Here is a 24,780-nt window from a genome sequence, read left to right as displayed (position 1 = left end):
TTTTCCTCAAGCAGATAATTACAGGCTAGGGGTGAGTAAATCTTATTAGCCTCTCTCCACTCTGTCTCTACTCGTAAAACACTGGTCGGAAGAAAGCCACCTTCAATGTGGGACTGGACAGCTTGCCCGAGAGAGGACCAGCCGCCCTCTGTCCATCACGACACCTGTGGTCCGGATGTTGATGTCCACTCTCGTGTCCCCCCACTGCCCCCCACCAAGACGCAGGAGAAGACAGCCAGCCAAGCATGAAGTTCCGCTATGGACTTGCTGAGACTTGGTGATATCTCACTGTCTGAAGAACTATCCCTTCAGGCGGCAATTTTCCAGTCAAATTTCTCTGCCCAAGTTTGAGGCCTTAAAATTAATGAAGTTGTTAACATTTCTCAAAATGTCTTTCACGGCAGTTGAAAGGTGTGGATTTATCACCCATGAGCCTGCTAGCCTCTTTGGTTCAGAGACATGTGGGCTGAGCCTCCCCTCCCCTGACCCCCCAACAGACATTCTGAAAGGGACCAGACTCTCGGCCTTCATTCTGCCTACAGCTTGTCATGCAGTGGTCTTAGGGCAAGTCCTCAGGTCTGTGCTCCCGGGTCAGCCCACTGGAGTTGCTCTCCATGGCAACGGGCCTAGCTGCCTACAGCATGATTTCTGTGGCCTGCGAGCTCTGGGAGGGCAGCGCCAAGTCCTATCTGTCTTTATATTTCCCTCACCTTCTAGCACCTGGCATGGGGCCTGGCACACAGACACGGTGGTCGCAGTGGGGTCTTCATAAGTCTCAGCCAAATTAAATAAGACAGGAAGATGAAAAGGCCCTGGAATTATCTGCATGCTCAGCTGAGGAGCCACCAATAAGAATCAGCTCTTCCTTCTCCCTTGACTCAATTGCAATAACGGTGCTGAGTTGGGTGCCCTCACCCAGCACTGGCAGTAACTGGGCGATGGTTTGGGTCTTCTCCTCTGCCAAGAAGGGAAATCCTGAGGTTTCTAGGCCATGAGGAGAGTTTGAACAAGATCTTGGGGAGCGTCCAGATTTACTTCATTGTCCCAAGGCAGCAAGCTGGTCCACCTCACTTGACAGACGAGGAGGATGAGGCTGAGAGAGGTCAAGGGGGTTCATCAGGGCCAAGCAGTGGGCGGGAGGCAGTTAACATGCCCCCATGGTTTTCTTTTTTCAACCTGCAACCTCTTACAAGGAACAAATATGATGCCCTCTGTGGCATGCAGGAGGTAGACCTCCCTTTTTTGGACAGTCTGCATTTTATAAAAGTTGTTCTCCCATGGTGATACCGAATGACTTTGGGAGCAAAGTCAAAAATGTTATCTGAAGGCCAGTTGTATCGCAAATCTGGTTACAAAGCATTTACAATGTAAAGAAGCAGATCTCAGTTATTTATAGATACTTGCCCTTATCATAAGATGACACTCAGTCTCTGGCTTAAATAAAATCAAGAAGTAATTCTCATCTGGAATCTTCTAAGGACCACGGATCTTTCTTTCCCACTAGAGACATTTTAGAGTAACAGGAAATATCCCACCACAGGATATAATTCGAAACTGCCCTAGGGTTTTTGATGCATTTATTTTTTTTAAGCTTGAAATGAAAGGTATAGTTAATATGAAGCAAGAGTGTTGTGGAGGAGAGACAGCAGGCTTTGGGCTGAGAGCTTTTCTACAGTGAGTGGAACGTCTCTGTTAGGTGCATTTTAAATAGCTCAGGCCCAAGGGCAGAGACTAAGTAGCAGGAATAGGTAAATATGCCCAGAAGGGAATCTAGAACTCGGTGCTGTACCAGGCTCATAAATACTTAATTGAATCAGGCCTGATGAATGAGTTTCCTCTCTGGAGGACTTCTGCATTCATTCATCTTTAACAAGTCTTTATGAATGTCTTCTATGTGATGGATAAAGTGGAGAGCAAAGCTTAGCACCTGCCCTCATGGGGTTCACCCCAGAGGAGTTCAAAAGAAAGAAAAATGTTCACCTGGAAATGCATCAGCTCTCCTCCAAACCTGTTCTTCCCACTGCAGAGCCCCAGCTGCTATGAGCTGTTAAAATGAGCACTGAGAATGAGGAATCCTATACCATGCAGAGGTGGCCTTGTGAGGGCTCCTAGGACAGGACCTACCAGGCTGAGTAGGTGGTCCCCCGGGAGAAAGTGAACATAAGGGAAGAATTCTGGTTTTATATCTAGAGAAGCCACTCTGTGTGATCTTATTAAGCTCAGTTTCTACACCTGTAAAAATGGCATTGGACCTGTTCTCTTTACCTCGGAGGCTGTTGCAGAATCAAATGAGCTGAAATAATAACAAAGAGCATGTTTAGGAAGCTGTAAGGAGTTACCCAAATGTAAGGGGCCCTGGAAGACCTGTGACCTTCATAATAACAATCCCCTCTTAAGAGATCATGATCACTAGAAATGCTGTGGATTAGAATCCTATATCCGGAAAGCCACAGACAAGATGCAGATAAGCATTGCATCTAATGATTGGTAAGGGGATGGCGGGAAGACCACACACCATAAAGGCTGAAGGGAAGGGATTTGGCAGCAACAAAGCCCTTGGCTTCCATCAGGATGCAGAATGCAGCTGGAATGGCCTGGCTGGACCGGTCTGGTGGGGTTGGGCCCTATTGGGAGACAGAGGGAACGGGAAGACTTCTTTTGCATGTAGAGGGCTGAGGTTTCCCTGGGGCACTATGAATCACACACTGAAACTCACAGAGTCCTTCACTATGAGATGGTGATGGCGCATCACAAATAACTATCAAAAATATACTTACATTTGTATCCCCTTAATATTTTGAAATAACAAATAAATTTTGCACCAGTTCTAAAAACGACAACAATAAAATATATATTTATATACTTACCATATCGGCTGCGATGAGACAGGAAAGGGAAGGAATCTTTCATTATCCAGGTAAGATTCCACGCAAAATAATCGGGAGGAGGAGAAGGCATGTTTGTTGGTGACTCCAAGTAGCTATGACCTGGACATAAAAACAAAGAAGGGAACACTGATTGTGTGCTTAGGATGTGTCTTGTAAGCTGTCACTCAATATGAGTCATAAAGAGAGTTCATAAGGGGCTACCATGACATCCACTGGAAAGATCAGGACAAAAAGGATTGAGCCACTAGTAGTCTGAATTGACCTCAGAACCTTGACATGGATTTTCTACCAAGAGCAGCCAGAGCCAAGAAGTCTGAAAGTTGCAACCAAGGCCATGCTGGGAGACGAACTAGAAACCAGAGACTTAACGGCTTGTTCTACTAGCTCTATCCGAAGTCTATTCTGTCTATAAGAATTGGAGCAACTTCACAGAGAACTCCAATTCGTCTTGTCCAAATAATGCCTGCATCCTTACTTTATGTTCCGACTGGTAACTTCATCTAATGCTGTTTGCTTGGGTTACTGCCTTATCAACGAGCGGGTTGAAATCACACTCAGAAGTTATACGTTCTTAACAATTATTTTATTTTGGGAGCAGGGGAGGAAGCCAAGTGACTGGGGTTTTCCCATAGTCAAGAGGCCAGGGAGTCAAAAGGATTAGTATTTCTGATTTGCAAGACAGAGAAAGAAGAGTTGAGAGAAAAGTAGTGGAGCAACATTATTCCTTTCCTTAGCAGTCCCTCAAGTGGGTTTTGTGTCATGAAATGTCATTACAATATATCTACAAATCAAATGAGCACACGCTGCCTGCTCTTACGCAGTGCTGCCCAGAAAATCCCCAGCTCAATCATTATTTGCTAATGTTTTATGGCAGGCAAAGCTTTTCTGTTAGAGAAGGAAGGACTTGAGAATTAGTGCTGTTCAGTAGATAGATGTGTAGCAAGACTGAGTGTGGAGAGAAAGAAAGGAAGGAAACTAGAATTTCTTCTGCAGCTTCCCTGGTGCAGGCAGGACGCCAGGCTCTTTACCCACACGTCACATGGTACTCACAGTGGCTCTCTCAGATGGGAATCTCATCTCCGTTTTATGGATGCAACAGCCGAGGCTCAGAGGGGCAAGTGGTGGAATCAGGAACTGAGCCCAGGTTTGCCTAGTACCAAAAGGCCATGTTCTACTGTGAGTGGGCTGATCTGTCACTCTGGTGGAGACCGCTAACCCACTTGGAGGGATGTTGTGAAGAGGAAGAGGAGGAGAAGAAGAGAAAGAAGAAAAGGCAGCAGGTGCAGTGGAAGCATTTTCCCAGCCTGTCTGCTCTGTGGTTTCTTCCACATCCGCATCACCCCCGGCACCACCTCCTCCGGGTCTAGTCTCTGCCTCCGACTCCCTTTCAGAACAGACCCCACTTCGCACACTTCAAGGACATCTCTGGCCTGGTTGCCCATGGCAGCCGTTTGTTTCCAGACCCCTCCATTGTTTTACCTACAGGTGCTGCCCTTGGGTAGCACTGGCCCCAGGACCTTCTGCCCTGCAGCTGGAACAGGATGACATGCTATGGTGTCCTTCCTAAAAACAAATTCTTATCTCTGCCTTCCATAGATCTGAGTGGGAAGTGCTGGCTCCTGGGTATCTGGAAAAGAGTTTTTGGCTTTTCTTCCACATTTGGTCTGCAGAGATCAGAACTGAATCGGTTGGTGCCAGATACCTCTTTCCGCAGCATTTCTGCAAAACAGCCGAGGGGAAGTGCCCTGGGGGGTCGGAGCTGTGCTCATGGGCTGCACGGAGAAGCCACCTCATCTCACCCTCACATCAATGCTGTTTTGTAGGTGGGCAGTGGGGCTCAGGGATGTGAACCCAAAGCCGCACAGGTCTACTTTGGGCAGGGTTAAGTTTATTAGACTTTTTAAAAATTGACAGCATAGGCATAGAGCACATATGGACCATGCACGGTGCTAAGTGCTTTAAATGTGTGATTTTATTTACTTCTTACGAAATCTTTGTGAATCAGTATGATTATTTGTCCTCATTTTGAGGCTGAGGAAACAAGGCATAGAGAGGTTAGCTGTCCTGACTGTAGCCACACAGCCAGCAGGAGGCAGATCAGAGAGTCAACAGATGACATCAGCCTGATGTGAAAGCTCAGGCTTGTTCCACCACCCAACATGGGCCCCCACAAACTGGTGGGGGGTGGCCCTCACTCTGCACAGGGCCTGGCAGAACCCTCGCAGGGCAGTAGCTAAGGTCGGAGGTCACCAGGGAGCTCCAGAACAGGGCCACAGTGGGAAGGGTCTGGGGAGACTGTGACAATCAGCCCCAGCAGTGACTCCCCTGTGAATAAAAATTGGCACCTCCAGGTCTGAGTCATCAGCTGAGATCAAATTTTAAGTCATTTGGAAGTGACAGGAAGACTAAGCCCAAGCTGTATTTCCTTATTTCCAAGTGAGGTCATTTTTCTTAACCATTCAGTTTGGGAATGGTATTAACTTCTTCCTGGATGTGGAGAACCAAGCAGATGGGGCTAGACTTCAGGAAGCACTTATGAATCTATGAGTGGGCGCAGAATGGCAGATGACTTTTAATATGGACAAGGGCCAGGTATATTATATTCAGGGATAAAAACCATATCTGAAAGTGTTCAAAGGAAGGGCTCTGAGGGCTGAGTCATATGGACGTTGATGTGGGCCATCCCTACAGGCATGAGCTTAAAGCATTTTATATCCTAAAATGCCAATAAATTGCTGGGCATTCTCAGGGTTGAATACTGGAAAGAATGCAGGAAGTTTTATCCTGCCCTTACAGGAACTCTTAGAATTTCTGCCAGCAGGCTGGGCTGGAGGGTGGCAGAGTGATTAGCTGGGCAAGGCTGGAGGAGCCAATGGAGGGTCACACAAAAGGATGGATCTCCCCACCTGAAAAGATGAAGACCCAGAAAAACACAGCTCACATGCAGGAAGTCATTTGCCAAAATCGAAAGCACCGGGACAGAAGGGAGCGCTAGTCAAAGTTCATAGAAGATGCATGAATTTAGATTATAAAGAAGAAAGCACTTTTGCATTTAACAGTGCAAGGGCAAGAGGCTGTCTGTTCCCTTCACGCGCCTTACCCCTGCCCATCTGCGGGGAGGGGTTTTCCAGCAGAAAGAGAAAGCATGACATCAGAGGCAGTCCACTGAAGCAAGAGAAAGCCACGTCTTTTTGGTGCTCCACTCTGAAACTGTGAGGCTCCAGAGTGGATTTATGGGTGAAAGTGTGGACTAAAACCGACTGGCTCAAATAGAGTGAATCTTGGACCCTGGGGCTGAAAAGTATAAGGGAAAGGGGGGTGACGGTAAGTAGGAGCAGGAGCAGAGCAGTGATGGGCAGAGGAAAAAGGGAAGAAATGTGCCTGGACCGAGAGCATTACTGATTGGCTATCCATAAGATCATTTTGTTTTGTTTTCCTGGTGATTTCCTGAGCCCTTTCTAGGCACCGCAGGGTATCAAGGCAGAGTGAAACCCCCAAGCTCCTGATACTCTTTTGTTTTCATCGAGAATCAGCCCCTCATGTCAATAATTCCCTTGCATACAATCTCAACTCCTTCTCCTCTTCCCCTCTTCACAACTGTCCTGAGGCAGCTGAACTTGGTCGGGAGAGGAGGGGAGGAGGCGTGCACAGCAATGTGGACACGTCTCACTTGAAATTCATGACCAGAAACCTTCAGGCCCTCGGGACTGCCCAGGAATCCCACTGCATTCCCTGACCGACTCGATTTACCCTCCCTCTTCCCAGCACAACTATTTCAAACTTTCTCTGAACTCCCCAAACCTCCAGTTCCCCTCATTCCTCCACAATCTCAGTGGATGAGTTTGTTTCTTATTTCACAGGGAAAAGAGAAGCAATCTCCCCACCACAGGTATCAGTGCCTTCTCTCCTGTCATAAAGGATAAGCTGTCTAAGCAGTGCCACCCTCTCCACTTGTGTGCTAATCTCGTCCCTTCTCGGAGGATCTGCTGTTACAATTGTCCCTCCTTCCACCTGCATCAGCAATTTTCTTTCTCTGCCAAGTCAATCGCACAAACATGCACCATCTTGAAACAGAAAAAAGAGATGACTCCCTCGCCCTCCACACTCTGCTTTACCCGCTGCTCCTTTCCTCTGCTATCCTTCACAGCTAAGTCTCTTAGAGGATTTGTCCCCGCTCCTGTCTCCACTTTCTTCTTCCCATTTTCTCTTAAATCTAATAACATCAAGATTGTCTGCACTATTCCAGGTCAAGGTCACCAGTGACCCCAGGCTACAGATACAATAGACAAGGCTCAGCTTTTGTCTTACTGGCCCTCTCAGCAGCATTTGTCCCTGCGATCACTCCCTGCTTCTTGGATTCCTCATGTCTCGGTCACCATATCGTCCTTGTTCGCCTCCCACTTCAGCGGCAGGTGCTCTCTACTTTCCTTTGCCAGATTGTCCCCATTTTCCAAATTGTGCAGGAGGAACAGTTACCACTTTCCGGCAGCACTTGCCTAGGAAATGTCCTGGATGATGTATTTCACCACAGTGGTTCTAACCAGCTGACGATGATCGATCACCGTGAATTTCCAGTGACCCAGGACACCAGACACTTACTGCACCTAACTGGAGACTCTTCGCTGATTATTGAAGAAGGGAACTTGCTCTGACCAGGCTACACAGACCTAAGGACCATGAGGTAACGCTCTTCCTATGACTTTAAAAACTCTGACTTTTCTTCCTCAGAGAAATTCACTGAGAAATCATTCCTTGCCTGCCATGGAAATAAGCTCAGCTTAAAAAAAAAAAATTCCATAGGATCTTTATTACTTGACAATTATTAAAAGTTGGAGAACTTGGACCTTTTCTCCATCTAAAGTCACTCCCAAAGTGATCTCATCCAGTTTCCCAACTTTAAATACCATCAGTATGCTAATGCTACCAAATTTATACCTCCAGCCCAATCTCTCCCCTGAATAACAGAATGTATATCCAACTGCCTGTGCCAAGTCTCCATGATATTGTCGGATAACCGTCTCAGACTTCACAAGGGCAAAACAAACTCATGATACCCCTAAGCCCTGGGTTCCCCATTTCAGAAAGGGACACCAACACTCACCCAGTTGCTTGGGCCAAAAACCAAGGAGGAATCCTTGACTTCTTTCTTCTTCTCACATCCCTTATCAATTCATCAATAAATCTTGATGGCTGTGCCTGAATTTTCCTCTCTCATCTTTTCCCCCGTCACCTCACATCTCGACTACTGCTCCCAGTGGGCCTCCCTTCAGTCTGTTCTCACAGCAGTTAGATGACGCTTCAGCTCTGACATAGCTTTCCAATGTCTTGCCATGGCCCAGCCCTTAAAGGTCCCCCGTGATCTGGCCCCTGGTTCTCCCTCTAACCTCATTCCCAGTCATATTTCCCTTGTTCATGGAGCTCGGTCCCACAGGCCTCCTCGCTGGTCCCCAAACTTGCCACGCAAGCTCCCACCTCAGGGCCTTTGCACTGGCAGTTCTCTCAGCCTAGAATGCTCCTCCCCCTCAGAGGCAAGTGGTCACTCCCTCTTTCTAGCTAAGTGTCTGCCCAAATGTCACCTCCTCAGAAAGAGCTTCCCTGATCATCCTGTCGAAATAGCACTCATCATAAACCACTCCCCATCCCCCGCCCTGTGTTATTTCTTACATATCTCTATGTGTTATGTAAATTCATTTGTTTATTGTGAACCTCCTGCACTAGGCACAGCTACGTCCCCATGCCTGGAAGATAGCAGGCACTCAATAAATATTTGCCAAATGAACGAAACCAGAGCTCTGGGGAAAGTTATTAGCTCTGGCTCTTACTACCTGTTAACTTCAGGCAAATCATAAACTCTATGAAACCTCAATTCCCTAAAAATGATGATAAGAATAAGAATAGTTCACACTCTTTAAAAATCTCAGGATTTTGTAAGGACCAGAGGAGACAAATCATGCATGATATACTCTTTAAATATCAGTTATATTATTCTTAAAGTTTTATGCTTCTATCTCTGTTTTAGAATCCAAAATGAACGGGAGTCTTGGTCCCTTTCCTATATTCGAGCCATCTTGTGTCAATAAATACAATGTCCAGAAATCAAAAGTGCTCCCAAAGAGATGCTTCTCTATTACTCACTAGTTAATTATTGACGTGGCCAACTGTACACAATCTCAAATTTCAGCCATTTGGCAATGTCTCTATTTCTAACCTTTATTTTTACATGTTTCATTGCATGTCTATTTATTCCTAAGCCAATATGTATAATATAGTGAATATATAATACTTGTGTCAGTATAAATAATAAAGAGCTATGCATGCGTGATGGTTATTTACTTGAATGCCCTGGGCCCACTAGCAAGCATGTTTTTACAAACCTCCATCAATAAGATGTAACAAATGCTTCCATTCTAAACACTCCTTGGAACAGCTCCTACCTTGCCTGGACACGTTTACTTATTTATTTTCCTTCCAAGAATAAAACAATCAGTGACAGCTTGCTAGTTTTTCCTGCTTATTTGAAAACACACTTAATAATGCATTCTTTTGCAATGATTTTGTGTCACACAAAACAAAGCTTAACTTGGCCAAATAAATAGGAGTCCGGATGTCAAGCAGGGGTTAGTGAGCACAGCTGGGCAGTGAGCACAGGACAGGCCTCCTTTTGGGATCGGCAGCCCAAGGAAAATGGTCTGGATAGTCACCAGCCTCAGCCTGCACCTGTTTAGCCAAAGAAACATCCTCAGTGAATTTACATGACTACTAGAGTTAATGGTGATGGTGATGTTGGAGTGGTAAACAGGCTGTTAATTTAGTATGAAAACAGGGATGCAATTTCAGAGAAAAGAAAAAAGGAGAGTTTGCAGATGCACTATTTGTCCTAAGCACAGAGACTCTGCACACCTTTGCTAGGCATGGAAAATGATGGGGTTGAGCTAGCTGTTCACGAAGGCTCCCTCCGGTTCATACAGATTTCGAGCTTCATAGTCTGCTTTCACATTTTCCTCCAGCTGCTCATTCAGAGAGGAGTGTTAGTGTCAGGGGCGGAATTTGAATGGAATTAAACAGCCCTCACTCCACCTCACCTTTCCCTAAGCCCCATCCCTTCCTGCCAGGCATGTTTGTGCTCTTTCTTGGTAACTCAAGTTCAGAAGAAAAAATTATTCTCTCATAATATTCTTTTGTACTGTTGAAAGTCATAGTTTCAATACCTGCTTCTTGCCTCTCCAAAAGGACCCATGAATGACTACTGAGTTCATTCAATGGTGAAGCACATCTGTCAGCAACGGAAGCAGGCAGGCCTTCCCAAGGCACTGCACTGAGGTGTGCTGATGACAGTACAAAGGCAGTTGTTAGCATGGTCTTCACCCTTGGCCTTGGGGAGCTGGTTACCTGCGAGGTATCCTGGAGATACACCAAAAAGGGAATCACAAAGAGGTTGTCCCAGAAATGGCTGAAGTATGTCAATTTGGCTACTGTTTGCTTTTTCAGCCTTATTTCCCATTCAGAATCCTTTCTTTCATGTTCCTTGGTCCCCATTACACTTTAGTCTCCAAACTTTTGCCCAATCTGATCTCTGCCTAGAATGTCCTCCCCACCCCTTGCTTTCCTAAATCCTACCCTTTCCTAAAAGGCCAACCCAAATCCTTCCTCCCCAAGGTCCCCATCTTCCCTGACCTGGAGCCCCCTCAAAGCAGTTGAGCTGGGATTCAGATTGTGGCAAAAAAAACTTGCACTGGGCTGCCCACCTCCTTAACCACGTCTGCCTGGTGGCCACCTTGGATGGTGCACTGGGGCCATTCACCAAATATGTTGCTCATGACGATGGGTTATAATAGTAGATTAATTTCACTCACAAATCTCAAGCTTCATGCCTATTGCTTATGTAGAAATATTGTTTTGCTCACATATTTAGAAAAAAATTAGTAAAAACATTTCATGGAGGCTGCTGTCTGGTCTATGAAGGACATGCTTCTTGGGGGCAGGGGCAGGTGTGGGGTGGATCAGGGACATAGACCTATTTTATCAGTCAAGATACCATGTCTATGCAGGCACTAGTGACTCATAGTTTGTGGCCAAAGTCAGATAATGAAAGCAATGTGACATTTGATGCTGCCCCTTCAGAATTTGTCTCTCTTGGATAGTACCAAGTCATGACATTTTGATGTCTGTAGAGATGACCTCAGTGTCCCAGGTAAGCCACTCCTGACCAGCCTGTGAGCCCTGCAAGTCCCTCTTGCCCTGAATCCCTGCTCCAGGTGCTCAGTCACTGGTCCGACCTACCCAGCCAGGGTGGACTCACTGGCTTTCTGTAGCCGTGGAAGACTAATTGGAATTTTTACTAACCTTGGGGAGCAATGGACAGGGTATCACCCTCCAGGTGGCCTGGCTCTTAATATCCCACCCCACCCCGCAAGGCCTGAGTGCTGCCATTAGCAGGGCAACGTGACTGTCTGCTCTGGGCCCATTTCCGTGCCTTGCTCATACTCTACTCTTTACGAAATTTACTCCGCTGTGATCTCAAGCCCATTTTCTCCCCCGAAAATATGTTGACTAGCATAATAATCAAAAGAAAGGCTTTGAACTGCCACTAGCCCTTTTATCTTATGATCTCAGAGAGCTTTACCAGGCACTCAATAATTAATGTACTGAAAGCGACACAAAGACACAAAGACAGGGCAGCCTGAAAAACCCAGTCCATCAAAAAAAGACCTTTTTCTTTGGAAGTCAGGGGGGCCTCGGAGGGATAATCACCCACCAGTGGGCTCAGCAATCCCTGGGCATGTAGGCTGAGAGGCTGCAAACTATCCAAGAACTGGCTCTTCTCTTGACCTGATGTTTCAAGTAGAGAAGCGACAGTTACCAGGGTGACCCCTGAGATCATGCAGTGAGTGCCCCGAGAGGGTGTGGGCCACTTTCACAAGAGGAGGTGGGGCCTCCAGTGTGGAAGAGCAGTATTGACCACTTACACATTCATCGTGACTTAGGGCTCTCTTCAGAGCCATCAACCTGTGTGATCCTTACAATGACCCTGATAGTCAACCTCTTTTACAGATGGAAAGACTGAGGCTCAGAAAGCACCACTGCCCCACCCAAGCTTGCATAGCCAGTGAGTGTTGGAACAGGACATACAACTGCACAGCTTGGCATGTGGACCAGCTGGGAATGCCACTGTACAACACAGGCCTGTTGGAGGTGATGTTGATTCCCCTAGAGAACAGGGACATTGAATTAAACACAGAAGAGAGACATTGACCAGATCACAGATGCCTGCAGCTTTATCCTAACTGAGGACAACAGATCCCATCAGGTCAACAAGGAAGGTGGCCTAGAAACATGTACCTTCAGTCAGGGTAACTGGCTCTCCAGGGCCTCAGGCTCAGCAAACATTGTTTCCATAGCAACCACCACCAGGCCTGATGCCCGAGCCCTTGAAATGGGGCCTTAGATGGTCCAGGGCAAGGATGCTTAGTGTGAGGGGAGGATGAGGGACAGACACTTTCTACTAACTTCCAGACCTTCAGGAGAAAGAGTCTATCCACCAAGAAGCCACAACTCTAAATGTCACATTGCTCAGCACAAAGACCTCTCCCCCCGGGCTGGACTCATTTCCAGAGACAGGCTGGTGTGCTAGAGAGAGACCAGAGTTCCTGGGAACAGCCTGACCTTGGGTAAGCTGCTTAACCTTTCTGAAGCTTTGTTTCTCTGCATATAAAACAGAACTCATCATGCTTTCCCAGCCAACTTTGGGGACGCTCAGAGAATTAATGAGACAGTATATACAAAGCCCTCAGGCTCTTTTGAAGAAAGGTGCACTGGAAATCCTTGCGCTCTTACTAAGGGGCGTTGTCATGATGATACATTCTGAGACATTCCTCACCTGTATTACTAAAATAAACTCAGCGGGTATTAAAATAGACAGGCCAACAGCCTAATTTGCTGTGCCCGACTCTGAAGCTGCATCACCCTTCAGCTTCTGCTCATCTTGCACTGTGAACAATGGTGGTCACTGCCAGCCTGGCCCCTAAGCAGAGGCTCCTAGTGAGAGAGTTGGAAGGGGCTGTGAAGACTAATAATCTATAATATGTCTTCTTGCCACACAGATGAGGATGCCGAGATGCAGGAAGGGACAATGCTTTACACAAAGTCATCTTGTTCATGAGAAATCATGAGATCCAGTCTTCTGTCCCCACCTTCTGTGTCTCACCCGACCCTGGAGGAAGGGAGGAAGGAAGGGAGGAAGGGGAAGAAATTGGGAGACGTGTTTTTGCTCTTTAGACCTTCAAATTGCTGCTCTGTGCAATACTCTGGGATGAAATAACCTGAAGAAGCCAATACTTCATGTGTGATATGCACACTGGGTGCCGTACAACCCTTGTCTTACATAAGTCCCACAATTTTCTGAGTGGTAGATTATTATCACCATTGTCCAATGAGGGAACTGAGGCTCAGAGAGGTTGAGTGTCTTGTCCAGGGTCCTGGAGCCACCAGGGAAGGTGCCAAGATGAACTCATTCATTAAGTAGGCATTTATTGAGTATCTCCTGTGTGCTGAGCTCTGCCCTTGGCAGGAGGGGTGCACTAGTGAGCAGAATCAAACACTGCCTCCTGGGGCTTCCAGGCTGAGGAGCTTAGCGTGTGGTGGGCAGCAGAGAACCTTCCACACAGCCTCTCAACTCCTTGCAACACCTCGGCGCTGGTATGCATTGTGACAGAGAGATGAATGGCCCTGTGGGACTGTGGAACGGGGAGCTTGACTTCATCCCAAAGGCCGGGGAGGATTGCCTGTGAAGCCGAGGCCTGAGCTGAGGCCCTACAGCAGGTGAGTAGAGTTACCTAGTTAAAGGGAGTGGGGTAGGGTGGGAGGCCAGAGAGGGCAGCAGTCTTTTCAAACTCAGGTCTCTCTCAGTCCAGAGCACCTGCTCCTCACCACCAAGAAGGCTGAGGTATCACTGAGGAACTCTGAAGGATGGACCAACCACAGTGACACCGCCCAGCAGAGGACCCCCTGAAGATGACATTGACTGCCTTGGAGAACAGGGACATTGAATTAAACATAGCAGAAAGAGATTGACCAGATCACAGATGCCTGCAGCCTTCTCTTAACTAAGAACAACAGATTCCTCCAGGTCACCCAGGAAGGCCACCTGGGAACTGCCACCCAGCATGGTTCCACCCCGTGGCAGGGCCGACCCGACTTGCCAGTCATCCTCCTGCCTTTCCTCTGACGCTCAGCCTGTTGGCCCAGCCTCCTGCAGAGAAGCGGCCTGGAATCCAGCCAGCAGGCCTCAGCCTTCTCTTTGCTCTGAAACCCGAATTCTCTTCTGGAAAAGTGAAGGGTCGACACGGCCCCAGGAACTGCTCTTGCAGCCACCCGGGTCCCACTGATGAGCCCGGGCTTGCACTCCGCTCCCCAGGGCCGGGCCAGCACAGTCAGGTCCTTTCACCAGCTCTTATTCTGCTTTAAGGATTAGGTGACGAGAGGCAAGAAGGGAGGAGGCAGCCAGGAGAGAGAGAAAAGAGGGAGGGAGGAGAAGGAAGTGACGGTGAGGAGGTTCCTATTAAGGAATGGAGCCGAAATGAAGAGAAGAACAGTGGAGGGGGGAAAAAGAAATCATCTGATATTTTTCACTATCTGGAAGTTACCAAGAGAAAGTTATTCAAAGCACCACTGTAAAAAAGCCATAAAACACCTTGGGGAAAACATGAAAGTCACACTGCCACCATACAGATGAGCACCCTGGAATTAGCTGCCAAAGCAATGTCTAAAAAGAGGACATTCAATGGCCCACGTTGCTGCCTCCTCCCCTCCCTCGCGGCTCCCACCCGCTCCAAATCGCCCGGCTCTGAAGGCAGAGGCAGTAATTTGGAGCCAGCAAGTGTGAAGGAACATCGAAGCTGTTATTTGCCTTCATGCAGCACATCTGGAGTGCATCTTTTAGAATATAATTTAAAATACACTTGCAGTTTTACTGTAGAAAATCTGAAAAAAATCAAGAAGGCCTAAAGAAGAAAATAAATATCACCCGTACCTCTAGCATCCCGAGAACCCAGTGTTAACATTTTACGGTATATTGGTTTGTGACTTGGTTTTCACTCACTTAACAAGCTTGGCTGGGAAGCATGTTAAGAAGGGCAGGAGAGAGTTCCTCTGTGCTGTGAGATCTGTCCCCAGGGCAGGGAAGAGATGCCATCCTTTGGAACCACCCAGGGGAGGGGCCCACACCGGGCAGCTCACACGCTGGTGCAGGGATGCTCCAACCGTGGAAACTCGGGATGTTCTTGGGCTGAGTAAGGACCTGCTGTTAAATGCAGCACAGTCTCGGAGAGAGCAGAGGCTGGTCTTCAGGAGGAAGGGCAAGCCCGTGGGGATTTGGGAGACAGCTGGGATATGAACACATGGAGGAGGCAGACAGGCTGTAATGTGTATCCTCAGCATGAGTGGGGGTGTGGGGTGAGCAACTTATGCTCTGGTAGGTGCCTTGGAGGAGTCATAAGAAGGAAAGGCCATAGACACGTGCTATGTCAGTGCCTGAAGCTAGATGGTAGGTGCAGTACCTTGATTTATGACTTGGAAGGGACACACAAGTGGAACTCCATCTCACTTTCCAAGGGACAGCCAATGAAAGTAAACTAGAGACAGAGTCCTACCTCTGTGGCCAGTGACGGCCCACAAATGCATGGCCACTCTTAAAGGTCCTTCATCTAAGCCTTCAATCCTCATAAAGGCTTAATAAGATAAGAAAAAAAAAATCCCAACTTACATAAAAGGAAAATGAAAATCAGAGAGGTTGTCAGTGCTTCCCAACCTTTATTCATATCGTGATATACACAGAAAATCGTAATATTTGTGTGGCTCACTGAAGTACACTGAAGAGGCTACTTGCAGAGACAACTGGGCCAAGGGCTGCAGCCACTCCTGGTCCGGCCCAGCCTCCCAGAGGGCTGATGGGCTGGATGGGTCAGTGACTCTGCACACCTGTGGGCCATCTGCAGCACATGCAGAACCATGGCACACTGCTGGGAAAAAAAGCTCTGGACCAAGAGATGTGGCCACAGTCACACCGTGGGAAGTGACAGACATACTGTACCATCAGCCTGCATCTTGCTCTGGGGACATTTCCAAACAGCAATAGAGATGTTAGCCACAGAAGGCTCCTGGGGCTTACTCCGTGGACAGGCAAAGAGCAGGTGTGCCTAACACTATGTCATCACCCACACAAAGCAGGGGACATGGGTGAATAAGGGTCTTGAAGTTGGATCTGAGGAGACCTTGGGAAGTTCTCTAAAGCATTTGTAACTGCTAAGAGGCTTCACCAAAGAAAAGGGGTAAAACCTGGCTCCTTTCTCTACTTTAGGAAATTCAGAAAATAATTTCACAGGATGATTATTGAATGGCCAAAAAGTAATGATTTCAAATGAGCTAGTTAACTGCTGTGCGTAGCCTCATCTGTCATCATGTGAGCGTCTTCTCAGAAGTCCCATCAGGATTAGGGGCTCAGCATGACTGATGACACTGGCCGACCACGATGGCTTGGCTCCCTCCCTCTGCCCTTCAATCATGGTGGCAGGAGGAGCCTTCTAAGGTTTAAGCATAAACTCTGAGAAATTGCTTTTGGCAATGACTCCAGGAGTAGCTTTCAAGATAATGGACTCTTTTTCTGGCAAGGGGCTCTCTATCTCCCCAAGACTTCCTGGGTCTTGCTGTCATTGGCGACTCTGGGCAGCACCAGGACACAGTGGCTGCCGGCAACAGGTATAAGAGAAACTAAACCTCTGGCCTGCTGAATAGAAGGGTATATTAGATATGGGTGGGTCACACTCAGGCAGCATCTACACAACATTAAACCTCTGGATGAAAAATGAGAATATTTCTTCAAACCCCCTCTATCTCCAAATACAAATGAAAGATTTCCAATTTCATTAGGACAATATCAATCCAGCCCAAGAGAAGCAGTCAGGACTAAGAATTAAAGGTATCTGAGCAGGCGAATATAACACAGGCTAACCCAATAATACTAGTTCTACCCTCTATCATTGCGGATCAAGAACACTCCTGACTCCTAGGGCTGTTCTGTCAGCGACTCTGACGGTGTTGTAGAAAGCTGAAGTTAATTTCCTGCTAATTGCTCACACTTAGCAGTGAGCAAGGAGGAGAGGCCTCACTTTGCCCTGGGCCTTGCACACCAAGTAAACCCTTGACATCTGTGCAGGGTGCATCCAGAGACTCTCGGAATCTCCACATTCATGAACGTTGCTGTAGCATGTCATTACGCCCCCAAAATGCATTGCCACGATAGGTAGAAAACAGCAAATCACTCACCATCTAAGTGACTGACAACCACACCCAGTCTAATAGGATATGTTTTTCAAATTCTTATCTCAGCAAAATGACAATTTATTACATATCATATAATTTGAAGTTACTTGCAAATAAATAGCAGAAACTGTGACTATTACATCCACAATTACTAAGAAGTTGCTGTAATCCAACTATGAAAGAGGAACAAAAACCAGATACAAAAGCTACTTTTTTCTACCTGCATGGGGGTCTCAGACTCTGAAATGGGCAGGGGAGGCAGGAACTGTGAACACACCCTCCAGAAGTTCCAGCCAGAGCTTCCCCACTGTCCACACTTGCAGCACAGTGCACTTTTCCTGCCTAAGGTCAGTACCAATTACATCTGTACTAGGTGAAAAGACTTGAGGAAGGCACATTCATGGGTTGCCAATTGTTGAAGAATGATGTAGACTGAATGTTTGTGTCCCCTAAAATTCACATGTTGAAACCTAATCCCCAATGTGATGGTTTGAGAAGGTGGGGCCTTTGAGAGGTGAGGCTTTTAGCAGAGGTCTCTCATGAATGGGATTAGAGCTCTTATAAAAGAGGCCTAAGAGAGACCCCTCACCTCCTCCACCAGGTGAGGATGCAGCAAGAAGGCATCACCTATGAACCAGCAAATGGCCCTCCCCAGACACCAAATCTGCTGGCACCTTGATCTTGGACTTCCCAGCCTCCAGAACTGTAAGCAATAAATTTCTGTTGTTTATAAGCCACCCACTCTATAGTGTTTTTTATAGCTGCCTGAACAGACTATGGCAGGGAGACCCCAAAGATAAAGACATTGAGTTCCTGACCTTTAAGGATGGATGGAAGGGGAGTGGCTATGAGACCGGCAGAGAGAAGCACCAGAACATGCAGCAGCTGCCAGGGGCTGGGGGCAGGAAGGAGCCCAGGCAGAGAGTAGGAGGAAGTCCACTTGCAGAGCAAACGGGAGAATGTGACACCAAAGAGAAAGACACCTGACCGGCTGCTGGGGCTCTCGCCCTGCAAGGTGGCCCTGGAGAGTAACCCAACCACGCTCCCTGGAAGTCACACAGGAAGTGCCAACCAGATCAGGGAAGAGAAAACCTAGTCTCATCCAGCAGAATGAAATGGCAGCCAGGGCCCCTTCCAGCTTTGAAATGTCGTGTATAAAGGTATGTGGCACAGATGTGGGACTTATAAAAGGGGCTGCAAACTACATTAAGGGGAAAGGAGGCCAGATGAGGAACCCCAGATGGTAACATATCGTCTTGGAATTGAGATCAGCTGACACGTCAGGCTGGTCTGAGCTCAACTCACAGCTCTGCCACTTACTAGCACCCGAGTGACTTCAGGCAAGCTATTTATTTCAACTTCTCTAAGGTTTGCTTCCCTCATCTGTGACATGGGAACAATAACAGAACCAGCCTTACCTACTTGCCTTGACAATGCTGTGAGAGAGTGCTATGAACCACGTAGCACAAGGCCTAGTATACAGCAACAGTGCAGTAAATGTTATTTGTATTATCATAAATAATAATTTATTATTATTATAGTAAATAAAGAAAATGCTGGAAAAAATTTGAGCCCAGCCATTTGAGTTCTAAAACTTTAGGGAAGAGTCGTGTGGTCACCATAAGAGAGAACATTTGCTCTGTAGGCAACAGGTAAAGACGTGTGCTCCAGACACACTCACAGGGATGGGGCAGGTTTTCAGGGTGGTGTAGGCAACGGCGGAAGGGGTGGCAGGGGCTGTCTTGGAAAAGGTGACAATGGGAGCTTCGGCCTGCTGAGCCTGTGGCCTGCAGATCCTGGCAGACCGCTGGCCAGTATCAGAGGGGCCTGAACTTGAAGTTGCTGTAATGCTGGAGAGTGCCAGCTAGACCGTCAGGCTGGGAGCCAGCAACAGCATCAATCAGGTCACCAAGGTGAGAACTGGGGCATGGAAAAACAAGTTAGGGAGCCAACGAGGGGACTTGGAGAACCACCAGGGGGACGGGACATAGAAGCAACGCTGGGTCCAGGACTCAGCCTCCTTCTAACCATGTGTCCAAGATTCATCGATTTGGTAATGGAGTGATTGATTACCAAGGCCCCTCAACCACATTTGAGCCCCCACAAAAGGCACTGTAGATAGTCTCCAGCTCCATCTGCTCTGAAGAGTCACGGAGATTTCAAGTTTCAAATTGTACTAGAAAAAGGAGATTGGCTAATGTTTTTCGACTTTTTTTTTTTTTTTTTTTTTTTAACAGGAAAAGAGGATGGAGTTCAGGGACCACAGACCTGTAAGTTTAATAGTGCTCTTTTGCAAACTTCTGAAATGGATAATTAACCAGATGGCATGAAAGCCTTTAGAAACAGAAATTGACCATAGGGAGACAAAACTAGTTCAGTGGGAATGAGATGTGGTCAGATGCAGGATAATATCTTTACTATCAAAAGAGCAAACTTTCCCTGCCCCCTGACCCCCCAAAAAGAAAAAGAAGTTCAAAACAAAGACCTTTGTAAAATAAATAGATTGTGATCTCTCTCTCTCTGAAACACACACACACACACACACACAAACACACAGAAATACAAATAGCTAATAAATACTTGACAAAAGTTCAACTCCAGCAGTAGTCAAAGAAAAGCAGATTAAAACACTGATATATTACTTTTCACTTATTGAATTAGAAAATATTTAAAATATTTAAAATAATTTTTAATAGTTTAAATAATTTAAATTAAATTTAAAAACATTTTAAAATTAATTGGGCTCGACACTGGTGAGAACAATGAGAGAGATAATTCACATTCCTGGTAGGGGTATAAATTATAAATTTAATGCCATTTTTAATAATGTAATAATGGTTAACAATGAGTGATTATTATGTGTAAATTTTTATGCACATGTATCATTTTATTTATTTATCACAACTCTATGAAACTCTATGAAGAAATTAAAAGGTAAGAGTCTCAAATGCCCCAGAGATTCTAATTCTCACTTGTCATCTCTTGGGGGGAAGAATGGAAAATTGTAAGCGAGGGGCTGAGATAGGAGAAAACTGGACATCCTATTTTCCCATTTAAAGTAAAAATGCTGCACTACCCTGTAGATAAGGATTGATTAGCAATTTTGGCAACACATAGAATCTAAGAATGTTCATACCTTTGTTTTTGATTCTCTCCAAGAAAATATTCTACATTTATAAAAGTGTTCATGAATAATTACAGGTTTCAGTGATAATAGTAAATGCCATCTCAGTTGGAAACAACTTAAATAGCTAGCAATAGGTAGAATAATTTTAAAAATAAGAATAATAATAATAGTAATATTAACTTTTATTGTTTGCTCATTATGTGCCGGGTGTTAGTTTAAGCTTTACTTGAATTATCTTATGTATTCCCTAAGAAGATCGTATAAGCTATACATTGTAATTATCCCTATTTTGCATATAAGGAAACTAAGCCACAGAAAAGTTAGTAATTTGCTCGATATCACAAACCAACCTACGGCAGCACCAGGATTACAGCCCAGGCAGGCTCACTCCAGAGCTTTCACTATTAACGATCAAACTCTCTATATTTAATTCCTTTTCATGATGGAATATTATGGAGCCATTAGAGATAATGTTTTCAAAGAGTTTTTTTTTTTTTTTTTTTTTTTTTCTTTTTTTTTGAGACAGAGTCTCGCTTTGTTGCCCGGGCTAGAGTGAGTGCCGTGGCGTCAGCCTAGCTCACAGCAACCTCAAACTCCTGGGCTTAAGCGATCCTACTGCCTCAGCCTCCCGAGTAGCTGGGACTACAGGCATGCGCCACCATGCCCGGCTAATTTTTTCTATATATATTTTAGTTGTCCATATAATTTCTTTCTATTTTTAGTAGAGACGGGGTCTCACTCTTGCTCAGGCTGGTCTCGAACTCCTGACCTCGAGCGATCCACCCGCCTCGGCCTCCCAGAGTGCTAGGATTACAGGCGTGAGCCACTGCGCCCGGCCTCAAAGAGTTTTTGATAACATAGGGAAATATTTACATTATATGCTTGGAAAATAGCATCTATAGAATGATCTCAGCTATGTGAAAAATATACAAAGAAAATGCCTGGAAGGAAATACACCAATTAACAGTAATTGCCTTTGAATGGTTTGGTTATGAGTCATTTATTTTCTTCTTTATACTTTTCTGAATTTTTCTAATGTACTAAAATAGGAATGTGTCATTTTTTTTTTTTTACATCCAGAGTGGAAAAAAAGTAAGTCATGTTCATGCCAAATTACCCTTATTTCCATTTTGACAGTGTATTTTAAAATTTGACAAAGTAACTTATATTTTAGCACATTAAGAAATGGAAACAAGGAAACAAATTTAACCAACAAAAATGCCTCAAATTATTTATTAATGGAACAGTGTTTCCTGTATTAAGTAAATAAAAGAGGACCAAGATTAAAGCTCATGCACTCTTGAATTCCTACTCTCCCTGCCCCAGTATCTAGCACAGTGCCTTATGCAGTAATAGCTTTAGGCAAATATTTATAGTATGAGTGACTTTATCTTGCTCAATATTTTTTTAAAATCATTGAAAAGACAGAAGAAATGCTTATTGAATTTGTAGTGATAACTGATGCTAATGAAAAAAGAATCAAGATTTGAAATTATCTAAGCCATACACAGAATGAAATTTAATACTCTCTAAAGTTTCCAAAGTTATCAATTGTTCATGTATCAGAAGTCCTAAACTGTTTTTATCGGTTGAATTGCTGATTTTGGTTCTAGAAACATCCCAGGGGAATAACCGAGACTATGTACAAAGATCTAATCCTAGTGATGTTCCTCTCAGTACTTGAATTAGATTTGTAACAGTTGATGATAGGTTGAATATACTGTGGGCATCCTTAAAATAGAATACTATCCAGTAAAAAGATGTTGTAGAAATGTATTTATTAATGAAGAGATATTTTTATAACATGTTAAGTAAAAAAAGGCAGATTATAAAACAATATAAACAATGTGATCCTAATTCGGTTAAAAAATATAGGCAATAACTAGAGAAAATGCGTGAAATCCAGAGCAGGAGGCTATACATTAAAACGCTGGGGGTAGATATTTTTGCATGGCATAATGGGTAGCTTAGTATATTTGTATTTTTTCATTGTGCTCTGATGAATGTGAATGACTTTTAAAAAGCAAATGTAAAAATATTCTCTATGCAACTATAGAATGTACTTCGGGGTATTGCAGTTGGTGCTTATTTTACAACATTTCATGTAAAAAACAAACAAAAAGAGTCTGGATGTATGATTGCCCCAAGCTCTGTATAGGTAGTAATGCAGCATGGCAGCTACAAAGATGTTAATTTCAATCTTAAGTGACACCACTAGAAGCAAAACCTCTAGACTACGGGCAGCAGTGACTCCTCTGGGCTCCGCAGTGGGCAAAGCACAGTGATAATATTGCATTCAGTTCTTACATTGTTTTAGGAAAAGAACTGACAAAGCAGGGAGTCCAGAGCACAGCAAGCAGGTGGCAGAGACATCTGCCATGAACATGGTTTGCCCAGAAAGGGAGAGTCTACCGGGAGGCATCACCTCTACCAGCCTTCCCGACTTGGTGTCTGTTTTCTTTTATTAGTACATAATCCTCCCTGAGTATCTACCACTAGGCAGTATTCTGGGATGGTGCCCCAGCATAACAGAGGACACCTGCATGGAGGGTGGAAAATGGTATGAGTTGGAGTTGGAGTTAGACTCAGAAGGAAGAGAAAGATTGTAATGAGGATAACCGAGCTAAGGTGAGAGGGAGAAAGGCAAGCACGAGAGGGGAAAAGGGGAAAAACACAAGCCCAGTGGGCCTAATGTGAGCCTTGGCACCCAGATCCTGGCACAGGAGGAGCTGAGAAAGGGAAAGATCACCAGCAGCTACGTATTGCACCTAGTTACACAAACTGAGTGTCACACCAAAGTGGCCCCGGCCTTCCTGGAGCTTGGGGTCTTATTCAATAGAAAGAGAATAACCAGATGGGCTCTGTTGAGAAGTAGATGACATATTGCAAATTTGCATGCTCTTTTTTTTGCACAAGAATCATGCTCATATTGTATGTATCATTTACTTTTTATCATAAAAATCGCCTTCCACATTTATGTCTTGATAGCATAATTTAGCTTATGGACCCATCAGGAAAATTCTATAATGTACACAGCCATCTACTCCTTTGTTATCACTCTGTAACTACAGGGTAGTGATGAATGCAACTCATGAATCAATCCCTGCTCATACGTAGCGGAGGTTGCCCAGGTTTTTAAGATCAAGAGACATCTGAAGCATGTTTTCAACATGTGGGTGTTAGGGCTTTTCAACATGGGAAAAGGGTGTCAAATGAGGAATTGAAATTTCAAACAGGCATGATTGAAGGGAGACTCATTTACCCTCTATAGGGATTGAGTCCATTAAAGAGTGGCCTCAACTTAAAGCTAAAGTGTGGTAGGAACACCAGGAGCCATTCCCTCTACCCAGTGATTTCAGAACACATAGGGATATTGATAACCCAAATCCAAAAGCAGCAAAACAACAATTTCTGTGACATATGCCTTCAAGTATGTGCAGAAAAGGGTGAAAAGAACATGGTTACATGGTTCGTAAAGTTTGATAAACCTGGATTTATATTTCCATCCTACCACTCAATAGATGTGTAATTGAGGCAAATTAATTAACATATTTGAGTCTCATTTTTTTCATCTTTTACAAAATTTAATGGGGATGAAAATTTTGCCTTATATCATTGTTAAAAAATTTTATGGGATGCATTTTGTAAATGCCAAGCACATATCAAGGACTGTTTTAATGTGAAGTCACCCCCACCCCATTAGAAAGAACTAACTGGAGATAAGCTTGGGTTTTGACTCTGCAGCCAGCGAGTCAAACCGTGGCAGCAGGAGCTCTATCGTATGTCCCAGGCACTAAGGATGCAACTAGAAATGTAGATAAAATGTCAAAAACACCTTCTAGTACACGTAATGAAGTTTTTAAAAATGCACTTGTAGTAATGTCACTTTTATCATTTTTATTGCATTCAATTCAACAAACATTTATTGAATGCCTACACCATACGTATTCATTTTCTAGTACAACTTCAGAGAGCTATTGCATTTTGATGTGAGGTCATAGGCTAGTGCTTCAAGTCTCTCATTCTGACGTTGAAGTTTTCTGTTCCTGACTACGCAGTTTATCTGACCACTGTGTTGCACACTGGTACAAAGAAGTTTTATCAGCTTCATGAATTAACAAAAAAAAAAAATCATGTTTTCCATACAGTAGGAGAGCAAATATTTACTTAATGAAAAAAATGAAAAAGGAAGGGATGAAAGAAGGGAAAACAGACAAGAGGGCACAGTCAGTCATACAGATAAACAGAGTCAAAGAGATAGGCACAAAGACAGACAGACAAACATACAAAAAGACACTGTTATTTATCCTCTTGTTCTCTTATCTTCTGACCATGACAATTCTTACCTACTTCACAGGACTATTAAAATGAGCATATGAAAAATGGCAGAAAGTATTAGGTTCTAAATGGTAATGAATAGTGTTAATATTAAGCATCAAATAAAACAGA

At 44.9% G+C, this 24,780-nt stretch overlaps 1 protein-coding gene across 1 annotated transcript in view; it reads right to left on the bottom strand.

Moving 5' to 3' along the window:
- Positions 1 to 24,780, bottom strand: part of ALK (ALK receptor tyrosine kinase) — a 637,313-nt gene that overhangs the window by 446,187 nt on the left and 166,346 nt on the right. Inside the window, exon 2 of the mRNA XM_069494063.1 lies at positions 2,868 to 2,987. Coding sequence (XP_069350164.1) covers positions 2,868 to 2,987 — 120 coding nt within the window. The remainder of the gene's footprint in view (positions 1 to 2,867; positions 2,988 to 24,780) is intronic.

Source organism: Eulemur rufifrons, chromosome 19 (assembly GCF_041146395.1).
Source record: "Eulemur rufifrons isolate Redbay chromosome 19, OSU_ERuf_1, whole genome shotgun sequence".
Taxonomy (NCBI): Eukaryota; Metazoa; Chordata; class Mammalia; order Primates; family Lemuridae; genus Eulemur; species Eulemur rufifrons.
Note: the sequence above shows the minus strand (reverse complement) of the source record. Positions and strands in the feature narration are given on the sequence as shown.